This window comes from Cataglyphis hispanica, chromosome 9 (assembly GCF_021464435.1).
Source record: "Cataglyphis hispanica isolate Lineage 1 chromosome 9, ULB_Chis1_1.0, whole genome shotgun sequence".
NCBI classification, from domain to species: domain Eukaryota; kingdom Metazoa; phylum Arthropoda; class Insecta; order Hymenoptera; family Formicidae; genus Cataglyphis; species Cataglyphis hispanica.
In genome coordinates this window covers 1,371,775-1,396,038 of record NC_065962.1, presented here as the reverse complement: position 1 = coordinate 1,396,038, position 24,264 = coordinate 1,371,775, and the positions used below count along the sequence as shown (strand labels likewise).

At 33.0% G+C, this 24,264-nt stretch overlaps 1 protein-coding gene and 1 long non-coding RNA gene across 2 annotated transcripts in view; both read right to left on the bottom strand.

The window, feature by feature from the left end:
* The window catches only part of LOC126852021 (odorant receptor 22c-like), a 33,090-nt gene extending 14,106 nt beyond the window's left edge, over window positions 1-18,984 (bottom strand). Inside the window, exons 1-4 of the mRNA XM_050596486.1 lie at window positions 18,914-18,984; window positions 18,352-18,637; window positions 18,127-18,226; window positions 17,588-17,698 (exon numbers count right to left, since the gene is read on the bottom strand). Coding sequence (XP_050452443.1) covers window positions 17,588-17,698; window positions 18,127-18,226; window positions 18,352-18,637; window positions 18,914-18,977 — 561 coding nt within the window. The 5' untranslated portion in view covers window positions 18,978-18,984. The remainder of the gene's footprint in view (window positions 1-17,587; window positions 17,699-18,126; window positions 18,227-18,351; window positions 18,638-18,913) is intronic.
* LOC126852079 (uncharacterized) lies at window positions 14,220-15,210 on the bottom strand. Its single transcript, XR_007687781.1, has 5 exons — window positions 15,149-15,210; window positions 14,915-15,068; window positions 14,638-14,833; window positions 14,446-14,548; window positions 14,220-14,331 (listed from the first exon to the last, which is right to left on the bottom strand). It is a non-coding gene; the product is annotated as an uncharacterized LOC126852079 (long non-coding RNA).
* Window positions 18,985-24,264: the final 5,280 nt, after the last annotated feature.

Below are 24,264 nucleotides of genomic sequence, written 5' to 3'. Positions count from 1 at the left end.
TGACAAACACTATTTGTCATAAACAACCGAGCGCCGAACGGCACCGTACGTTTCCGGCGAACGCCGAACGCCGAACGCTCAACGCCGGAGGCCCCGCGTCGTTTCCCCCACCCCGAGGGGGATGTGAACGGCGCGGGTGTCGCGACCGCTCCGGAAGGGTATAAGAAGCCCGACCGACCACCAGACCATACCAGACCGGCACCTGAATCCGCTCGAGCAGTACGCTCCGAGATAATACCAGAAACCGATCCAAGCCGTCGAAAGACAGTGAACCGGAGGTTGACGAGTTCGCAGCCTCCGTCGAGTATTCTCGACTATCTGTTCTCGAGACGAATCCCGTCTTAAAACACATCCGTAAAGGACAGAGAGTGGACGAGCCGCTTTCCTCGAGGATTCTCGAGCATTTATGATCCGTACATCTGACCGTCCGAACTCCGCGCACAGACGCATCCCACGATCTCCATCTGGGAACACGCGCCGCGTCACCGACATCGACGCATAAGAACGACTGCAGGCCTGACACCTTGCAGTCCGCGCCGAACACCCGGCCGCATACGATACGCGCCTCACCTCGCGTATCTCGCGCGATATCGCTCAACGAGATATCGAAGCATTGACACGCGTTGTCAACACGCGCCCGCCTTACCGCGCGCACCTCGCGCCTACGGGCACACACCGACAACACGCGCCCGTTTCACCGCACGCGCCTCGCGCCACGAACCGGGCCCATTAACCAGACGCGCAAAAACACTGTCTAGACCGGCGTCATAACAGTGCGCTATTATTGTATCGACTAGTATAAAGATTATAACAGCTGACTATTGCCTTCGAGTGGCAAATAAACGACGTACATATCAACTCACGTACAATTGTGTTTCAACCCCTTCACGAATCCTGATCCTGATTGCGCTGTCCGCGCACGCGAAACCGCACGTAAAGCGGCCCGTTACAAAGTATAGCGGATACGGTATTGTGTGTTCAGTATAGAAGAAGATTTTGTGATAATCTTTGGTGATAATCTAGAAAAATGGAACAGATAAACAATAATAATTTCGAGGCAATATTAGACGAGTCTGATGAAGATCACGCATTGTTCGATGATAATAATTATATTATAGTGATCAAAGTGAGGACCTTACGAAAATAGTCGACAGGGTAGTGTCTCATTCGGAAATCATTGCGCTAAATGGACGTACAAAGTGTTGCACCATCTACTTTTGTTATTCCACAGATGGTGCTTTAGCTTTATGCACTTCGTGCATGATTGCTGTATCAGAAACTGATTTTTCGGATACATGTATGCTATTCGGAAGCATGTGATTGAGTTACATGATGCAGTGGATGGTTGATTCTGCTTCAATTGCAGCAATCCATTGTATCAGAGCTTTCCGTAATATGTGCCCAATTTGTACACAATAAAAAGAAGAAAAAAAAACATGGAAAACACCGAACAGACTGAACGCGACCTGTTGGAGCTGCCACCGCACCAAGTCACTACCTTAGGCGAATATTTCGCGTGGGCGCAGCGGTGCGAAGAATTTATCAAACAGCTCGAAGAAAGTAGTCGTGCCAAGCGTCCGCGACTCTCGATCGGAGTTCGACAATCTTTGGTGGCCAGAATCGCGCGACTCGAAGGTATAAAGACTCGATTACAGAGACAGTTTATAGTGGTGGTGATTATAGTGGTAACAATAACGCGGAAAGACTCGTTTGGGGAGAGATCGATACCACGTTCGAAAACAGCATATTGACCGGTGCGGTGATTAGCACAAACTATATCGAACTATATCGAACCGCGCCAATTTCTCTAGGACGTCAAAAACATTGTGCTCGAACACGTGCAAAACGCGATAAAAAAACATTTTAATGTGAAAGTGAATACTATGTTCAACGGCGAGTTTGTGACAGGTGACAAGCGAGCAAATAAAAGCATAAATACAAGAAAATATGAGCTATTTCGCACATCAGATTTATGCAAATGGTACGAGCGGCGCGTTATCGAACCCACTCTAGCATCGCTCGAAGAATTTCAAGAACGCGGCAGTGGGTGGGCTTTGTCGCGAATACTTGATTTAACTATAAACATAAACAAATATAATCCAATGCACGTAGATGTCAAAATTGTAAAATTACCGCAAGAAATAATGAAGAAAAGAGCGATAATAAAAAAATCTAATGACAATGCGTATTTCGCGTGGTCAGTGGTTGCTGATCTATATGCAGTTGAAAGAAATGCAGAACGAGAATCATCGTATCCACATTATACGATAGTGCTGAATCTCCAGGACATTGAGTTTCCAGTGACTGTGAATCATATTAAAAAATTCGAACGTGCCAATTATATCTCCATAAATGTATATTGCCTCGAAGAAAAGAACATTGTCAAAAAATGCACAAAAAATATATTTGCGATTGGTACGTATATTTAATAATAATAAAAAAATGCAATATATATATAATATATACAAATAAAAAAGTAAATAAAAAAAAATTTTTTTTACAGATGTTTACACTATTTTGAATCCGACAACCCTATCGACTATAATTTGTCACAATTCGTCACTTTGATTATCGCCAACGTTTGTCGCACGAATTTTATTTTCACACTGCCGACTGAGAGGGCAGTTCGATCGAATGTCTATTTATAGGTGTGCGGAACCGCGAATCGCTCAGTAACGAAAATGTTCATCTTGCTATCGAAACCTTCCGATATTTGCAATTTGAGCGCCGAACAGTTACAATTTGTGCCGAAAATCGTTTTGCTGCGAATGTGCGGCGATCACATTCATTATCTGTGGGATAAATTTCCGGAACATATAAAGGCGGATTCGGAGGTTCAACAATATCGTCGCTACGAACATTACAATCAATTGTGGCAACGAATGCACATCGACGGACCAGCGCCGTTGATAAAAGATTGCAGCGAAAGACAACGAAAATAGGTAGAAGCCTATTAAATCGCGCGATAAACGCACTTCCTATCGAATTACATATTCCTGGCTATCAATTTGCGGCCCGGGTACTCATTTGGAAAAACGATTGGCGAGAAGTGATCAGGGTATAAATTCATTGGACGCGGCGTGCCGCGAGCACGACATTTAATACAAAATGCGTATTCTCGGAGCACCGATCTCACTGAGAGACACGCGGCTGACAGGATACTGAGAGAGCGCAAAAACGCATCGTCGCGAAAGATTCGACTCTGAGTGAGAGAGCCGCAGCTACAGCTGTTTGGGCAGCGATGAAAGCTAAGACAAAGATCGGTATGGATATGAAGACGAAGAAAAAAATGGTGAAGAAACGGATACTTCCAACAGCGAAACGAGGCGGTGTATTGCTGATTTTTGGGCGCGCTCGGATCCTTGATCGGTGGAGCGGCCGGCGTGGCAAAAGCGATGAATGATAGCAAAGTCGCGCGGCATCAGCTGGAGGAGCTGCAATGCCACAATCGCGCGATGAAAGGTCACGGGCTTTATCCGTACAAATATGGACAGGGATTTTATCTCGGCCCGTACAAACGTGGACAGGGCGTGGTAAAGAAAAAAAGTCAAAGAGATGTTAAATATGCCTATGGGCGTGACAACGAACATACAATTAGAACAACTAGCAAAACGTATGCGTATACCATTCTTTAGAGGTGTTTTTATGCGTGATTCTTTACCAATCGGTGGTATACGAGAGTGGCATCGTGAATTCGGATAACATCAAAGGACCAGGTACTCATTGGGTGGCCTATGTAAAGAGAGAGAATCGCGTTATACATTTCGACAGTTATGGCAATCTTCGACCACCGAATGAATTGGTGCGATATTTTGGACGGAACGTGACGAATATACAGTACAATCACACACCTGTTCAAACTTATGATCAGAGTATCTGCGAACAATTGTGTCTGCAGTTTCTTCGTATTATCGACGACGATCGGTATGAATTTAAAAGCCTGACGATGCGCTGTTAAGACTCAGTATTTGTTAAACAGTTTTCCCGACATGTCTATGACATTAAGGCTGACTGGGAAGAGTAGCGACCATGCGGCATACTACCATCCGCCATAGATTTGAGCGACGATGAGTACGAGCTCGGTCTAACAAATTTTAAGACTTATCATACGATGTCGAACGTGAATTCCTCGAATAATAAATTTTATTTCGATAAAAATGACACGGAAATGTTACGATTCCCGAAGAATCGTACGAGATACAAGCCATACATGAGTTTTTAAAACGTGAAATTTTACGGAAACGCCCGCGAAGCGTGTTTCGTTCCGACAATAGTGTTGATAAACGCTGTGATATCCCGTCAGGAGAAGAGACCGTTCGAGTGGACGGTGACGAGGACGAAACTGTAGAATACCCGATTAGTACTCCGTGCTAATTATAATATGATGAATAGCGAGATTAGGTGCGCTTTCAGAGTAAACTTTAACAAACCCAACAACATTGGATCTTTATTGAGTTTCTCGAACCGCATATTACAGCCGAGACAATGACATTAATCGGACGTACCGATTAATGTCATCAATGTAAACATTATCCGTATAGAGAGTAACGTGACCGCGGGTGCGTACAGTAACGACAAACGCGTTCATATGATACATGAATTTTCACCGAGCATGCCGCCAGGATATAAGATATCGGAAAGGCCTGCACAGATCATTTACCTGCCGATCATTGCGCGGAGAATTACAGAGCTAACGATACGCATCGCGAATCAAGACGGACGATTGCTCGATTTTCGAGGAGAAGAGATCCCCATCAGATTGCACGTACGACGGCGACAAAATTAGCATGTGATACATGAGATGCTCGTGTTGAATGACTCGAAGAAGAACGTGAGATATAATAATATCTTTACGGTACCGATTCATGATACCATCCGATCATCATCATCATCATCATCATCACCATTGCGCTAAAAAGACGAGAAAAAAGCTCAGCGGGTCGAACATTGAATTTTTACAATCTTTGGGCTTCGCGATACGAAATATCTGAGAAAACATGACCGATATCCTTTAACATTGGAAGTGAGCCAATCTTTGACGATCGTATCGTACTCACACGTACAGTTCGTATGCCAACACAACATTTGAACACAGCGACGAGATACGAATACCCATACAACAACAGGATCTGTATACATTGCCGTATGAGAGTTTTCTATACATTGAAGGAAAACTAACGCTAAACAAACCTGAAAGATCTGATGTAACTCTGGGAAATAATTGCATCGCGTTCATGTTCTATGAGATATGAACTTGACGGTGTAGAGATTAATCATAACAGAAATGAGGAAATAACTAGCATTCAAGAATTATGTAACGATATCATCCGATAGAATCGTTATTATGAGGAACGTTAGCTGAGAAGCGCAGACTACTGTGACTGGATACTTTAATTTTTGCGTACCACTCTACATGTTATTGGGATTTTGCAAAGATTACAAACGCATTGCGATTAACGCTCGTCATGAGTTGATTTTAATACGATCACGCAACGATAATTGTCTGATTGAAAATTTGGCATTGGAGCATTAACATATTCAAGACACAATGGCGAATGCCACACGTTATATTGAACAAGGTCAACAAGCTGTCGATGCTGTTCGCTTTGGAAAGCGGACGATATCTCATCATTTTCACTCGTGGGATCTGTACGAGTTTCTGCTATTGCAGCGTACAACTAAACATTTGTGGGCCATTATGACCGCGATTCAGCTGGAGAAACCGCGATATGTTGTCTTCGCTCTGTAGACAGGCCGAAAAATGTCATGTCTAAGGATACGAGTCGATTCGACGACTGCAAATTGAACAACGTGAACTCTATCTGAACTTGGAATGTTATCCGTACGACGATATGAATTTGGATTTCGATAAAACAGATGGTCGATTTTGTACGACACGTATCAGCGTTTCTGCAGAAATTATTACGGATACGAGTATCTCGAGCCGAGTCTCACCGTCACACAGTTTCTACGCAACGGTCCGTTCGTGATCATCGATTGTTCTTGACAAAACGAATCGGTCAAGAGCGCAACTGTGGATGTAAGATTGGAATTCGAGTGTAAGGAGAACGTGCCGATGAATACCACTGCATACTGTCTCATCATACACGATCGTGTGACTTTAATACAACCTGTTGACTAACATTGTGCGGGAAATCACCTAAGTGTGGGGGCATAAGACGATATAAAACCTATAATGCATTAGGATCAATTGCAGTTTTCTTCTCGACGTGCTGATATGAAAAACGTTATGTCCGTACCAGCGTTCGTGTACTTTGCAAGCATTCCTCGTCGGAATGAAATTTGTCGTAAAGGAAGTGGCGGTGCTAAGAAAGGGGACCGTTCTGGCGTATTACCTATTTACATGCCCCATACCATGGAATCTTCTCACAAGATCCGACAAATCATGTGCTTCCTGGCTGATTGCGAATCACCATGGATTATAATGGGAAGACGGAAACCGTGCAGCATGGCTAAACGTTTAATTACATCGACCGTGCTTGGTACTGAAAGGATGACGAGACGTCGACTCTCGTGTACGTCAAGGGATGTCAGAAACGAGAATGGATGGTGGACTTGCTTGAAAATTATGCGAGAAAACCTGATTATCGAGACTTTGGATGCTGATTATGATGATATTGATTCTTTAAATAATCTAGATGTTGCTAAGGGAGCGGCGCACTTGGACATAGTACAATTGGACACGGTGAAAATGGACACAAGATTTTGCACACGGTTCAATTGGACATAGTGCATTTGGACACAGTAATTTTGGACACAGTAGTTTTTGGACACGTAGGAAAATACGTATCGTTTACTTGGACACCGCTCACTTGGACACTGTTTCGTTTGGACACAGAAAGACGTTTGTTTGGACACAGAAAGACGCGCACCATTCGTTTGGACACCGTTCATTTGCCCACTGTTCGTTTGAACACCGTTCATTTGCTCACTGTTCGTTTGGACACCGTTCATTTGCTCACCGTTCATTTGGACACCGTTCATTTGCCCACCGTTCATTTGGACATCGTTCATTTGCCCACCGTCCGTTTATTTGACATACACAATGTAGCATGTACTTTGTAAGCTATTAAGGGATTCACCTTGCCTATCGGCGGGTGCGAGAGGGGGGCCGAAGGCCACCCTTCCACTCCCCGTGTATGTGTGTGTGTGTGTGTATGTGTGCGTGCGTGCCTGCATACGAGCAGTTTCCAAACGGACAGTGGGCAAATGAACGGTGTCCAAACGAATGGTGGGCAAATGAACAGTGTCCAAAAAACGGTGGGCTAATAAACGGTGTCCAAAAGAACGATGGGCAAATGAACGGTGTCCAAGTGAATGGTGCGCGTCTTTCTGTGTCCAAAGGAACGGTGTCCAAATGAACAGTGTCCAAGTAAACGGTGTCCAAGTAAACGATGCGTATTTTTTTACGTGTCCAAAAGCTGCTGTGTTCAAAATTACTGTATCCAATTGAACCGTGTGTAAATTCTCGTGTCCATTTGAGACGTGTCCATTTGCACCGTGTCCAAGTGAAGGCCACTCTAATACTATAAGATGTGAAAAACATGTTAAGAATTGCGCATTACAGAATGTATTAAAAATATTTAACTGGTGGTCGCAACGTCAAAAAGAATTGCGATATTTTTAAAAATAAAAATATGTAAACATTATTGATATGTTTTATCTCTTATTCTCACCACTCTTTTCCTCGCGAGGCGTTTCTAAGAATTTTTTCAATTGGCTGTCTCTCCACTCTCTTCAATTTCTAAACCTTCAATTGGCTGTCTCTCCCTTCTCCTAAATTTCAAAGCATTAATCTCCCAACACATCATACTTTAAAAAAATAAACGTATACTCTGTTTTATATGATCAGTGTCATGTCAACTGCTCTACTTTTCATAACCGTTCTACTTTTCATAACCGAGAGACAAAATGTACTCCGCTAAAAAAAGTAGCAATAGTGGTAAACTCTCCGCTGAAGGAAACAGCAATAGTGTTAAACGCATGAATTATTATGTTCCTCGAGATGAAATTAAGTCGTTCAAGAAACCGCTTGATTCGTAAGTATCACAAAATGTTTCATATATTTTTTATATATGTTTTTTCCATACTTTTCCATATTTAATTGTATTCTTTTTTTCAGACGTGATAAACCTCGTTGTATACCACGAATTTTGGTACGCAGATTTGCATTGACCCGCACGGCGTATAAAACTTGGGCATTCGAATCAGCGTGGGACCTGAGTCCTTTGTGGAATTACATCTTAGCGATATCCGAGGAAATCGCATAATATTACTTCATGAAACGTTAGAAATATTCATCAAAAGACGTGTCGATATTGAGCGATTCCTGCAGTCGAATACACCTTCTTCGCTAAGAATTGAATATCTAGTAATGGAACATGTTAAAATACATGATGCAAGTGATGTTGTTAAACTTACAGTAGACGATTCTTGCTTATACATGAAACCAGCAACTATATTATTTTTATTCGAACTTGAACATTGTGTAAATCACGAATATTTAAAATTGTATGAGAATACAGAAAAAATAGGTAAATGCGAGCTTTGATTAATTTCGGTTCGGTGTTTGCAAAGTAATATGCCTAGTGCCATGAGAAAAGATACAGTCAAAATTTTGCGCGACGTTTGTGATAAAACATCTATTATAGATTGCTAATTAGTAGCTTATGCTGTGGATGAACTTTTGTGTGAAACTTTGAAACGGAGTGATGTATGGTAATATAAATAAATGTGCTAAAAGAAAATGAAAAAAATGATTATCTATTTCTTTCGCTTCCCTTCCTTACATATAAGATAGATAATACCGCTAATAGATATAACCGCGGCGCGACCAGTGGACGAGGGATAGCGCGAGGTGTTCGTAAAGTGATGCGTTAGAGAAAGATAGTGCAAAGCGTTCGTAAGGCGGTGAGTTAGAGAGGGTCAGCGCTAATGGTTGCATGCATGTGAAAAATTATATTAATATTAAAAAGACATCTCCTTTTTCATTTTCTCGTTTTTCTCCTTTCCTTTTCTTTATACCTGCGCCGATAAACGGTTATTCCTAAAAAAATTCTCAACGTTCAGACAGCACATGCATATATACGTGCAATATACGCTATTTGTTTATAATGTTTATAAAGTAGCCGGACATCGGCGCTCGCCTTTATGTACCGATTTAAACATGTCCCACGATAAGCGTCTCTTCGGCTCTTCCTAGAAAAAAATTCCCTTCATATCGCACGTATAATAGATGCTATTTGTTTACAATAAATATAGCAGCCGGACATCGGCACTTGTCTTTGAAATATATCCGCTCCCGCGATAAGCTTCCCCTGCCCGCGATAAGCGCGTGACGTCATATCCCCCGCGCCAACAAGTTCCCCGCGTGACTTCCCCTCGACCCGCACTCCCTCAGAGGACCAGAGTTAGAACCGACCTACTATACCGATCTATCATCTGTTACAGTTTTTCCAAGTCAAGTGATACTGATTTTTACTACACAGCTGATTTTATTTTGTCGTTTTCTATGCTTATGCCTACATCGTATATTATGGCGATAGGCTAATATTAACAAGTATTAATAAATCTTACTGGAAAACATTTAATTTTTGAATAACTTAATTAAATATTTGACTAATTATATAATTATTAATTATTAATAATAAATATTAATAATAAATAAAATTATCAAAAGTAATAACAATACACTGGAAAAAAGTCTTGTTGCATAAAGAATTTTGGTAGATTCAACTAGTACATCTATTCGAAAATGGACGAAACAGAATTCTTATAGAAATTAGACGAGCATGATAAATTTTTAGTTAATTCGTCAAAAATTTAGTAGATAACTAAATTCATTTAGTTACGTTATCAAGAATATCTGATAGATCTAAATTCATTTAGTTAGATTATCAAGAAATTCTGGTAAATTTAACAGGAAGGAATTTATTTCACTACTAAATTGATTTAGTTAGGTTAATAAAACTTTTTAATTATAAAACAAATTTTTTATTTGGTTGGTATGGTTTTTTATAAATAATAAAATAATAAATTTATATTGAAAGTATATATATATATATATATATATATATATATATATATATATATATATATTTATATACAGGGTCCGATAATTCGCGGATCACTCTTTAAGGGAAAGTAGAGGGTGTTATTCTGAATAGAAAAGTCCTGTATCATTTTGTGATTTTTTCAATATTTAAAAAATATTAATTTCAAAAGATCAGCCAACGAAGTGCCGCGAAAAGCTCGCGGTGCGAAGATGGAACGGTTTGCGAGTATGCTTCGCTATGGCAACCGAAAGAATTACACACATAATGCTCCATTTTATGTATGTGATCTTTTCATTATGTGTGTAATTCTTTCGGTTGCCATAGCGGAGCACGCTCGCAAACCGCTCTTCCCATTGCTTCGCCGCGGACCGAGTATTAATTGACAGTGGGAAGCATCTTCGCGCCGCGAGCTTTTCGCGGCACTTCGTTGGTTGATCTTTTAAAATTAATATTTTTTTAAATATTGAAAAAATCATAAAATGGTACAGGACTTTTCTATTCAGAATAACACCCTCTACCTTCCCTTAAAGGGTGATCCGCGAATTATCGGACACCCTGTGTATATATATATATATATATATATATATATATATATATATATATATATTTCATACATTATATTGTGTACAATTGTTATATCATTATTTTTCCAATAGAACAATATAATATACAAAATTTTATTAGATACGATACTAACTTATATTATAAAAAATTATTATTAATATATTAAAAAATAAATACAGAAAAATTATTATATATGGAATTGACTTATACCATAAGTGTGCCACAGGCAAAAAATTATTATTTATTATATCATTATTTTTAGATTAATTATTATACCACAAGTAAATAAAAATGCTATACCACAAAGTAACTTAAAATACTATATTATTACAAAAAATATAACCATACTTTATTACTAATTATTAATAATATTATTATTATAAATGACTGTAAATTTATAAAGCATGTTTAATTGAGACCAAAAGTATTCCACTTTTAGGTAAACGTGCAATAATAGCAGGAAAAGGATGACATAAATTTTCAACAATCACACAAGACATTTGTGATAATATTTCAACTTCATAACCATGAAGATATTCGCAAAATTCTATATTGAAAAGGTTTTGGCATACTAAACATAAATTATTAGAATCATTACAAAAACGTGTCTCACAATACCAAACTGAGGAAGATGATTAGTACAAATATTTAAAACGACACATAAATCAGGTTTATAAATAATTCCTCTAAATTCAACCCAAAAACTTCTAAACATTTGCCCATAAAATTTGCTGTTAAAGAGTTCTTAAATGTATAGAAATTATTTGAAAATGAAATGTTATCCACAAAAAGTATTGGACCTAGTTTCTGATTATCAATCAAACCTCTTTTACATAAAGATCTATAACAAAGATAAAACTGTTCTTTTGTTGCAAGTGTTATATTTTTACGAGAACAGGTAGCATTTGCAGCAAGTTTCAATAATCGATTTTTTTATTCAAATCGTGCAACACTTAAATGAGACGGAGGTCCACTTTTTTCAATATAGTTTTATAATGTGTCATGTTATGATGTTTTGCTTTTAGATTATTCATAAAAAGATTGCAATATTTTACATGATGTTCTTTTACTAATACTTCAAACAGTTCAGCGCATTCTTCTTGGAGATATTTTGCATTAACCAAATCATGAATCTTACGTAAAATCAAATAATATTCCCATACATCATCATGGCAAACATCTTCTCCAATAATAAATGGAAATAAAAGCAAAAAATAATTCATTTCACTAGCTGAAAATGATAATCTCTTCTTTTTCACATCATCTTCTCTTAAAGGTGGAAGTCTGTTAGAAATATTATTTGATGCATCAAAACCTTTTAAACGCTCATTTAAAGTATTAAGAGATACATTTTGATATTATAAATATAGTGATATAATATATGGCTCATCCCATATTTATATACTCCTTCATCAAAATAATCCATTTTATCTACAGCAGCATTAATTGTCATATGAAAATAATCAACTTTATTCCATACACTATTTTCTTTTACGCCAGTTTCCTTTATATTGTTCAAAAGGAGATCATTATTATAATTTTGTTCAGTGCGCAAAAGAACTGTTTTTTCAACTGGACATAAATGAGAATCATTTTTTGATATTTTACAGAACCGACAAAAATAGCATTAAAACTTTCAGTGAAACCTAAAGCTGAGCTTAATCCGAGATTGTCACCCAAAACAAGACCTAAAACAAAATAAATATGGAAAGAGCCTACTTTTGTTTGTATTTTTAAACCTTCTTTCTGTAAGTAATTTATTTCATCAACAAGAATGGTAAAGATGCTTGTATTTGAGAAATGACTTCAGTCAACTGAGTGAAAAAGAAGAGCCATAAAAATATTTTTTAGCTGAGAAAGAAACTGAGAAGGTAGACATGGAATAGAATAAAAAACAGTTCCAAGTTTTTGAATTGAAGCATGAGATCCAAGTGGATTGCATACTTCAAGAGCGTCATAATAAATAAAAAGAGGGAGGACTGTTTTTCCTTTAAAAAATGCATGTATTTTATATTGCCATAATTCGCCTTGAATAAAATTAGATATTATACCTTTTTCTTTTGATAGACTATCTATGTAGTCTAAAATAATTTTCAAAACTCCAGGAAGAGATAAAAAACTCTGAAGAATCTTTCTCATAGGTATAAATTTGGCTTTAATATTGCATGTTTTTTTCATTATTCTATGTTGAATTATTTTGTCACGAAAATAACTTCCAATAATATATAATCATGGGATTTGATAAAATATCCACTATTTTGAAAGTTTGTCAATTGAAGATACTCTGTTTCCATACCTTTAAAAGATTCTTTGAAAAGTTCTTTGAAAAGTTCTAATTTACTTTGTATTTCATCCAAAATATTTTGATCTACTGATTTACTTTTTAAGTAAGAAATAAGTGATGAATTTATCGAGTTTACAATAATATTCAAAAGATCACGAGTATTATCTATAATATCCTGTACAATACTCCGAGAGAGATTAGGATTGGCATAAAATTTGACTACGAATGATAAAGCAAAATCCTGTACATATTCAACAGCATTGTCAAATGATTTATAATTTTCATTGTCACTAATGTTTTTATCAATATCGTTACTCTCGTTTTCAAAATCGTTATTTTGTTATAGTTTTTTATTATTATCAGCATTTAAACGATAATTTGATGATACTGAACGGAATTATGGAATGTGAGTAAATGTTTCCGAAATGATCGCCATCCATTGCAAGCTCTCAAACATTGGTGTTCGGGACACTTAATTTTTCCTTTTAAATTTAGTTTGTGATAAAGTTGAATATGAAGGTAAAATGCTTTTATCGTACAAAGAGTCTCAACCTTACATGCTTTGACTATACAACGAGGCATATTAATGATTCAAATATTTATATGATTTAAAAGATAAGATTTATTCTATCTAATAATAATATATAATTATTGGATATTATATCAATTTCTAATATGATTTCTTATTTTTTTTAAATAATTTTGTTTTATTGTGATTTTTTTTTAAAGAATGCTTTGATTAATTAACGTTTTGATTAATAACAAAATTAAAAACACTTTGATAAGAGAAATAAATCTTAAAGATAATATCAATAATACTATACAATAATAAGGTAGACAATTACTCCATTATATTTTCTAAATTTTTTAGTTCTTTACTTACTTGTGGTATAACTTTATCCCAAGAAGTTTTTAATGGATAAAGACCATGAGAAAATACCAAATTGTTTCACCCTGTGGTGGATAATGTGCATGAAGTGCATGAATTGCTTTGAAACAAACATCCACAGCAGTTTTGCAATCATTAAAATGATAGTAGTTTTTATCAATCACAATGTAGAAATCTTTACATTCAGCCAATGTCGCTCCAACAGCAATAATTAAAGGTTGAACTTTATATTTCATGCGTTGTGCTCTTAAGATGATTCTTTCCATAGATGGTGCTAAATCGTTGTTTACATGCCAAAAATACATATATTTTAAAGATTTCAAAAACAATAATTAAAATGTAATTATAACTTTATTTAATAATTATAATCATTGATAAATTAAATATTTATTGAATAAGTATAAATCTATCAAGTATTTCTTGAGCGTTTGGCTTCCACCTTTTATTATTTTCTAGTTGTACTGGAGTAGGAGTGAAAAGATTTCCCAAACTCATAAAAATAACAAAATCACTTTCATCTATGAATAGAAACAATAATTTATTAATAATTTATATTAATTCAGCTAAACAAAATATCATAAATTTAATTTTGTAACCTATTTTTGTTATATTTAAATATAATACACATATACCTTTTAATTTCAGAAGTGTACATATTTTTTGTGAGAAAGAAGGCCATTTACTCCACATGTGCAAATCATAATTTGAGTATAATTTGTTAAAATCTGATAACAGCTAAAAGTGAAATCAAATTCTTATATTAAACTTGGAATCAAAATAAATATATTCAAATCATTGATATCTATTTTAAATTTGTTGCTCACCAATATATAACCAGTACTCAGTTGCAAAACACTAAAGTCGTTTATATAATCAGAAATAGATTGTGTACTTTGTGTATTTTTTGTAGTATATAAAGTCTAGCTTCATGAGTTGCTTCCCATCTCGCCTTTACATCCTCAAATGGTTCCTTATGAGTGCGTAGCCATTCTAATTGGCCTTTAATATTTTCACTTACAACTGAAATTAGAAGTATATGTGTTTATAAAAAGAAAGAACATAATTTATTTAAATATTCTTAAAAAATAAGTAAAAATATACTTGGTGCAGTCTGAGTCTCAATTGTATTTCTGGAGAGAGGAGCCAATCCATTATTTCGCAAACTTCGTAAAAAGTTTACGTGTTTATCATACAGTTTATCTTTGGCATTAGATTTTTTGTTAAGCAATTTTTTGTAGGGAACATAATATGTTTCCTGAAAAAAATATTAAAAATAGTCTAACATGTAGCAGTAAGACAATATGTTTATACAATTAATAAAAAAAAAACCTTAACCTCTTCTGGAATATACTGTGATATTTGTTCAGCCAATTCTTTTAATCGTTCTTGATGTATCCTATATAAAATATAAAAATATCAAATATGACAACCAGTTAGAAATTGAAATACAAATATTATATTTATTATATTTATTATTAATTATTATATTTATTGAACTTGCCTCATAACAGAATTCTTTGTAAGTTCATGTTTTGTAATAGGATGCATAAAGTTTAGCTCTTGCTGCATCCTTCTTTTCACAATTAGAATTGTTTAAAACTTGGTATGCAGCTTTTGCATCCAGATCTATTTCAATGATTTTGAGAATATCCTGGTTAGACAAAGAATTAAAAAGTTATTTATTTGAGCACACTAATTATATTCAAGAATATTAAAAATATTAAGACAAATAATTTTTAATTTTTATAAAGATTAATTAATTTTTAAAAATTTTTATAAAAATGTATATTATTCATACTTAAAAGAATAAAGGTTTAATTAGTAGCTAATTTAACAATAAAGCATAATATTAAAGATTATAAAATAATATTGAAATATTTTTAAATATTTTAAAATAAAATTTATATTATTTAAATATATATTTATCATATTTACATTTGTTGTTTCTTTCTCTTTACTTAGTAGTGTATGTGCAAGATTAGATTGAAGACAGTCTTTTTGAATTTCTTCTTCCAAGCTGCTAGAAGAAGTAACATTTTTAATAATATTGGCAGAAGTGTTCAGAAAGTGCTGAGATGAGTCATTTTCTTCAATGTTTGATACAACGATGGTTTCAATCTTATCTTCATCAAAAAGAATTTGTGTTTCAACCTTATTTTCATTTAAAGATAGGATTTGTGGAGAAAAAGTAACCTAAGGAACAATTGAAAAAAAAGAACAGGAATAACATATTATGTTTTATTTCCCTCATAAAAATATTAGAGTTTATCAACCTAATGTTACATATATCAAGCAACATTACAAAAGTGTTTGTTTTATTTTAAATGCAAAATTACATAAATTAATAAAAATAAAGAAATAAAATCAATAAAATAATATATAAATTATTTAATGTATAAAAAATTATATTATCTTTAATAATCTTCTTAATGTAAATAAATATTTTTAATACTGCAAAATTACATGTATGCAAATTTATACGAAAATATAATAGGCTAATAAATAAACAAACATTTTAGATATTTTAAAGTAGACAAAATTGATGCTTTATTGCATTGTCAATATCATTTGGAAATAAACATGGCCATTTAGTTAATATTTGTGTACTTATACCTCAAGTGTTACGATTTTATGAGCTTCCAGTTTTTTTTTAAATTTTACTCTAGGTCCTGTTTTAGGTAAAAGTGATAGTAAATCTTTTGCTTCTAAACAAATGAGCGCTTCATAATCTATTTCTTGTTCTAAAAAAGAATTTCACACATATCGCAAATAATAATAATATAATATGCAAATGTTACGAAGAAATAAGTATAGAAATCCAAATTAATGGATCCAATATTACTAACCTTTAAAAACTTCTATATATTTCTCGAAATTCTATTCTCGTAGAAGAGACGAAGTTTTTTTATCTGCCATTCCTTGTTTTCACCAAGATAAACACGACACGAAACAGAACAAACGCGCACAATAACACAAAACAAAAGATTCGATTATTGCACTGTTTTGCGCAAGCTGCACAAGTCATGTCAAACGGGCCCGGACCTTGGTAACGTTCGATAGCACGGGAAGGGATGCTGCACACAAGTTACAATCGTGTATATATGCGCCACGTACACAGTCGTAGCTTGTGTGTAGCATCCCCTCCCATGCTATCGCATGCTGGCCGGTCTCACTGAGGCCGGTCTCATTGCGATTAACATCAATATAAATAGAAGTTTTGTAGATTCAACAAAAAATATTCAATCAGATCCTTACAGTAAACTCTATCAAACGGTGTAGTTATAAAATATCGAATTCTGTCATGATAACCAAAAATTCTGCTTTGTTTAACAAAAATGCATTTTACCAGAAGCATTTTGTTGATACAACAAGAATATTTTTCTCAGTGTATAAATATTAATAGAAATAATTATAAATATTCTTCTATATTTTTATCTCGCTGCGCGTTTATACTCGCGCAAATTGCCCGATTTTTTAAAATTAATTTCTCAATATATTGCGAAAATCACAAAAGATTTTGCTGTTCGATTTAACTTGCTCAACCTGCAGACGAGAGATGATACGGTTACCGGACATTCTATATATATATATATATATATATATATATATATATATATATGTATGTATATGTTTATATATATTATATAAATAATATATATTATATAAATTATATGAATAATATATATTATATAAATAATCTAAATTGTCTCCATACATGCAAAGGATTTGTCCTACCGTGTGGCATAATTGCTTATTATTTCTATCCAACAATACCTGTTGAGTCAGTTGGTCACCAATTAAACAGTATCCAAAAAGGATAACAAGCGCTGTAGCGGCAAAAAATATAAAAGTGCAACAAGTCGCCATTTCCGAAACCTGTAAGTTCTAACAAATATAAAATGTCATTTATAAATATATCAGAATGTTTCCTAAATCGCAATCAAGATTTTTTTTGTGAGCAATTTGGAATCAATATTTCTCTCGCAGAAGTGTTTATTATAAGCTTTTTATTCATTAGTTATATGAAGGACATAAAAGAGCTTATATTCTTATTGAAGAAAAATCTTTTCTAACTTTGACAAAAAATTAAAATAATATAATATAGCAGAAAAAATCACATAATTAATGATTAAATTAAACAATATATACAATATATACAATATCCCTCCTCCCCAAATATATATATATATATATATATATATATATATATATATATATATTGTTATAATACATTTTATAATAATGCTGTTAACTAAAATCTTAATAAATTTAATTTTTTATAATAACAATTAAATGATAATAGCGATACATACTGTTATAACATAATACAGCGAAATAGCCAATACAACACTATTGCCAAGGAGTTCATCCAAAAGAATTAAATTGAAAATATTATCCACGGATTTTGCCATCCTTTAGCGGCCATTGTATTTCAATAAAATCATGCGAATAAAAAAGAGAATTAAGTATAGAGAAAAAACAATAAATATTTGTATAAGTGCCTTATTATTTAAAAATATAACTGTAAGTATTCTTACCACATTATTTTGAGATGCATTCGAACAAAATTACAAATTCTATTTACCACTATATCTTGTGAGTATGTTCTGATATTTCTAATACGGTATGATAAAATGGATAATTCCCCACAAATGTGGAACACTAAAATAACTATTAAACAAATCGCCGCCATGTGACAAATAGAGGCATAAAACATCGGGAATAAGTACAAATACATTAATATATATGTATAACTATTAGTAGTGTCGACAAATGTATGCACTCTGTAGGGTAACATAAAAGATTCTGTATCGTTATGTAACACTGAAAAAAAAATTAAGAAAATAAAAATTTTTATATAGTAAAAAATAACATTGTAGTGTACAGTAGTTAAAAAATACATAATGACTAATAATTAATAATCATTTTCATCTATTATTTTACAATGAAAGAATTTTTAATTACTCATACACTACATTATATCAATTTAGTAAACCAAAATAATTTATAAATTTTTAATAATATTGTTTAAAATTATTAAATATTGTAGATACAATTTACACTTCTTTTTTTATAATTAGTTTAATAAATTTTGTGTACCTTTATCGCTAGTTGAGAAACGTAAAAGCGGTCTAAAATACAACGACATGACTGTAATAAACATGCCAGCAATCGAGCCATATGTAAATATCTTGGACGTGTAATTATAATTATAGTAAATTCTTTCTTCTTCAGAATTTTCAAATTTGCGATCCTTCATATCCTTTTAATCGCATTAATTAGATGCTTCAACAAATTACTATAACGAATCAGCCACAATATCGTAAATGTCATAGTATATGCTACTGTTTCCACGAGATTCATCACTATCAGCTCCAGATTACCAAAAACATCATAAAGATTAGTATATGCCATAACGAGATACAGAATATAATATGATATATAAATTGCGAAACGAATATATGTTCGTTTGAACGGCCATATTCCCCCAATGGAGAAAATACGTTCTAAATGAATAAATAAATCTTCAATATCGCCGACTTTGGTCTGTAATACAATTTTTATACAGAAGTTGTTGGAAATAATACACACACAATAGTTAGAGATTGTGCTAAAAATATATATTACAATAAAAAATATATATACTATATATTATAAAAATATATATTATAACAGTTAATATAACAGTTAGTTATAACAGTGTAACGATATTAAATAAGAAACTGGCATATAAGAGCCGAAACTCGGTTGTTATAGAGCAAGCTTTTGGTTATTTAATTTCATTGACAAGTATGCATTAAATGTGATCGTTTCTTGGTCCATCTTCAGCATAGATAGCAATATATAAAAATTAATTTCGTATTCAAACCTTAACATGTTTGACGTACAATAAACTAATCATGCTAATCATAATAAACATTATACGTAACATCATCTTTCAGACAAAACCATTTTCGTATGAACAATTTGTTTGTATATAGGCGGCCTAATAATAAAGGTACAGTCATTGATTATACGTGATCTGTGCACGCGCGCAATCTCAAGGTCACAGGCATGTATTGTTACAGGAAGGAAAAGATTAATAACTATGCAAACATTGTAGTCTTCCATCTATTGAAGTTTGATAAGTAAATAAGATAGCCAATATGATTGAAAATTATTATCCAAATTCGAGGTGCGCGCAGTTATAAGATTTTTGCAAGCAAAAGGCTGAATGAGAGTAAGATTCATCGTTCGGTTAATGAATGTTTTAAGCTGAACGTATTTTTTTGAATTTCTTACATCACATGCATACTTCTTTTCTTAAAACATTCACTAACATTCATTAACATTCAGTAATCTAATGATGAATTTCATACTCAGATTTACATCTTTTGCTTGAAAAATCAGATAACTGCCACACTTTAAACTTAGAAATAATTTTTAATCACCGACTATTTTGTCCGCTTGCCAAACTCCGATCAATGGATAAGATAACAACGCTTGCATATTGTTCCTCTCTCTCATGTTCATAACTTCGAGGTTGCATATAGAAATCACATATAACTAACGTCTATACTTTTATCGGCTCGCTCTGGTGTTATTTATTATTTAAATTTGATCATCTTTTTTTAAATTAGATTTTATATTTACATATATATATTAGGGTGATTGTTAAAAAAGTTATTGCTGCCGCACCCTAAAAGAGTAATAATTGATAAAAAAAAGTTCTGCAAAACCTCAAATCTGTAAATTAAAAACGCGTGCCTCTTAAAAAGAAAAGTTTGAAAGACGTTTTCTTTTATTTTTGCTTTGTTAATTAGCTGTATCAGCAGTTCAGAAAAATTTTTTTTTACAATGCAACAAAACAATTAAATTTTAATGAATTTTTTTATCATACAAAATATAATAATTTTATTCAATAAAAAATAATTATTATATCAAATATATTATTCAAATAATCAGTAATTATAAATATTTATACGTTATTTAACAAATTGAAACTTGTAAAATTACATCTATTTATTATACTAAAAATGATAAGCAAAATCTTGAAAAAAGATGAAAAGAATGGAAAAAAAACAGATTATTAAATTTGTATTTTTAGCTGTTCCCTTTAATTTATAGACTTGGGGTTTTACAGAACTTTTTTTTTCAATTATTACTCTTTTAGAGGGCGGCAGCGATAATTATTTCTTTAACAATCACCCTAATATATACAGCAGTGTGTGTGTGTGTGTGTGTGTGTGTGTGTGTGTGTGTGTGTGTGTGTGTGTGTGTGTGTGTGTGCACAGAGTGTAACAAAAAAGTTAGGAATAAATTAAACAGCGTATTTAAATAAAAAATAAAAATTCAATAAAAAATAAAAGAGTTTTTCTTATATAAAATTATGTTCTACGGACCTTCGTTTTCAAGGTATAGAGCGGTAAAGTTTTTGTTTGACTTTTGAATAAAAGAAAATAGTACAATAAAATTTTGTTTGTAGTTTAAATTAATAAAAATTTATTAAACATAAAAAAATAATTCCCTATCTCATTCAGTGGCGTAGATATGAAATTTGATGAGACTATTACAAAAAATATTTTTGTAGTAAAACATTAACTTCTTACATTCATGGCAAATCGAATTGCAGTTTTTCAACTGATAATCCGTAACAGCGACTCGTTTTTTTGCAATCACTTATATGCCACGATTATAAATACGTAATAGTCAAGATGTAAATCTGGACATTAAACATTTGTGTAATGCTCATTTTATCAATCTATTATTTTTTTAGATTTGATATGTGTGTGTGTGTGTGTGTGTGTGTGTGTCTGCTTGATATTTAACAACCTAATAGCTCGTCTGTTATTAGGCTGTTATTAACTATAATTTTTCTTGTTGCATCAATTATCTTACTGTCTCATGCAATCAAAAGCAAATCTGTATTTTTGTTTCTTACATTCTATCTTTCATTTTCTTATAATTTGTATAAAAACATTAAACATTTTTAACATTAGTATAGATAGTTCTTAAACTTCTCAATTTTTTCAATAAATACTTAGCAATATTTTCCACGTAATTATCTTTGTAAATGGCATAGAATGCAATTATTTTATAGAATACAATTATTTTATAGAATGCAATTATTTTATAATTTTTGTCAATTAGAGAGAAATATTCTAATTAAAATGATCGACGGAACTTAGAAATTTTGTATCTATCTGTCTATTGCTTGATAGGTTTGTGATAGCTGTTACGTCTAGTGGACTCTACGATTCTATTCTTTCCCACGATTCAAGCACACACAAGGTTTTGGAAAAACTATAAACATAAAAAATGCATTAAGCAATAGCTGGCGAGTACAATCACTTTAGAAAATATAAGCTTAAAACACTTGGATAACATAAAATAATAAAATGTTGGAGACTACAGCATCCGCTTGCACTGAAATTTCATATTTTAATGCTAACCAAGTGATAGCAAAGCGGAAAAACTGATACTTTTTTATCGCGAGGAATTTCATAAAATGTAAAAAGCGATCAAAGGTAGCCCACCAAAAACGCACATAATTACGAAACCGCACGTGCATTAGAACTAGGCTAATAAACAAGATATACACGCATTATCATAAACTCAAATGACCAGTAAAAGTTAATCCGTTTTATAATGAATGCCACCGACCATATCGAAAACCCTAGAATTTTTATTTTAAAAGATCTTCTATTTGTAGACAAATTCAACAACACTCCAATTCGTTATATTTTTTAAAATTACTTAATAGAGAGGGTAAAAAAGAATTGTGAAACGATCTAACAAAAACTGCTCTTCGTTAGATATTTCTATGGGGGTATCTACTCTCTTTTCTAAAAAGGTAAATCGAGTATATAAATAGGTATTTCTATAAAAAAAATTAAGTGAAGAGGAATTGAGTGTCTTGTTGTACTACAGTATACACGATTTTATCCATAATTGTACCTGTTTATCCCCCATTTTTCCACTTGATCTGAGCATATATAACCTCGAAGATTCTTATTCGCGTCATGCAATTACGCTATCGATCTGAAATTGATTTGTGCCTTAATGAAGATGTTTCAAAACTTAGTTGTCAGTAATATTTCTCAAGTTCTTCGGCCGTTATTTACCTGTGAATTTTCCACGGCACATTTATGAAGTAGCATCCGTCGTATAGCCAGTCTTTGCCGTTCAGTTGCGCTTGCATTTGTGGCATCAACAAATATATCAAAAAGTAGTGATACGACTTGCGACAATTCTCTTTTCTTTCTCCTCTTCTTTGTTCCATTATTTTTGTTTTTCATTGTTACTAATACTTACCTGCGGAAAATTAAAGAAGACCTAATAAATAAACTACATACAATCAGAAAATAGGCAGAATAGACGAATGCGAGAAATTGTTCAAGTTATGATACAAACTTTGCACATTTTGACACTTTAAAGTAAAATTCTATTTTTTAATTTGTTCACATCGCCTCTCTCTCTCTCTTTCTGCTGTTGAGAAGATGTCAAATATCGCTCCGTAAAAGTGTTAACTTTTAAGTGATTAATAGTCAGAAAGAATGATAAAAAATAATTAAAATCATTATTGCATAGACCGGAATTAACCATGAATATTATCTATCCAGATTGTGAGTGTAAAAGCGACATTTTATGTACGGGACATTGAAGTCTCGACAGGTAGGCTGAGTTAGATCGCATGAAACCTAAGATAAAAATTGTCAACATTAGCAAAGAAGAAATAAAGTTGAATGACGATTTAACAGATACAATCAAAAAGCAGAATAAAATTGCGGTAAATAAACGATTTCATATACCAATAATGAAGAGAATAGTTAAAGAGATGAAAAATAATAATCCAATTCGGAAGAAGAAGAATGAAAGAAATTTCGTAATAATTGAAGCAGATGAAAAACTTATGAATTAATGTTAAGTAAAAAAAACGTACGATAGAAAAAATATTCTGCGTTCAATCATATTAGTGTTAAAAATGTTTTAAATGCTGCAGTTATCATCATATTGCAAAAATTGCATACAAAACGGAACATGCCACAAATGCAGAAAATCATAAAATAAATACATTGCGACTAAGAAAAGATATGTACATTGTTCAGACAAAATTCAAAGATACGATCTAAAGATAATGATGAACACTTAATCCGGAACTTAATTCGATATTTAAGAGAACAATACAAGAAGAGAAGCAGAGAGCAGGCTGAGAGGATATTAAATAACAACGAGGAAAAAAAATAATATTATAAAAAATAAAATAAAAAAGAGAGAGATACAGCATGAAATTATGAAGAAAATCAATTCTGCAATTATAGTATTTGCGGAGATTAGATTGAATATTGAAATTGAAAATAGTGAAATAAATGTATCGGGTTATAGTATTATTAGATGTGATGCGGAAAATAAAAGTATAGAAAAAACGGTTTTATATATAGGAGATGATGTTAAATGTGAAATATTATTAG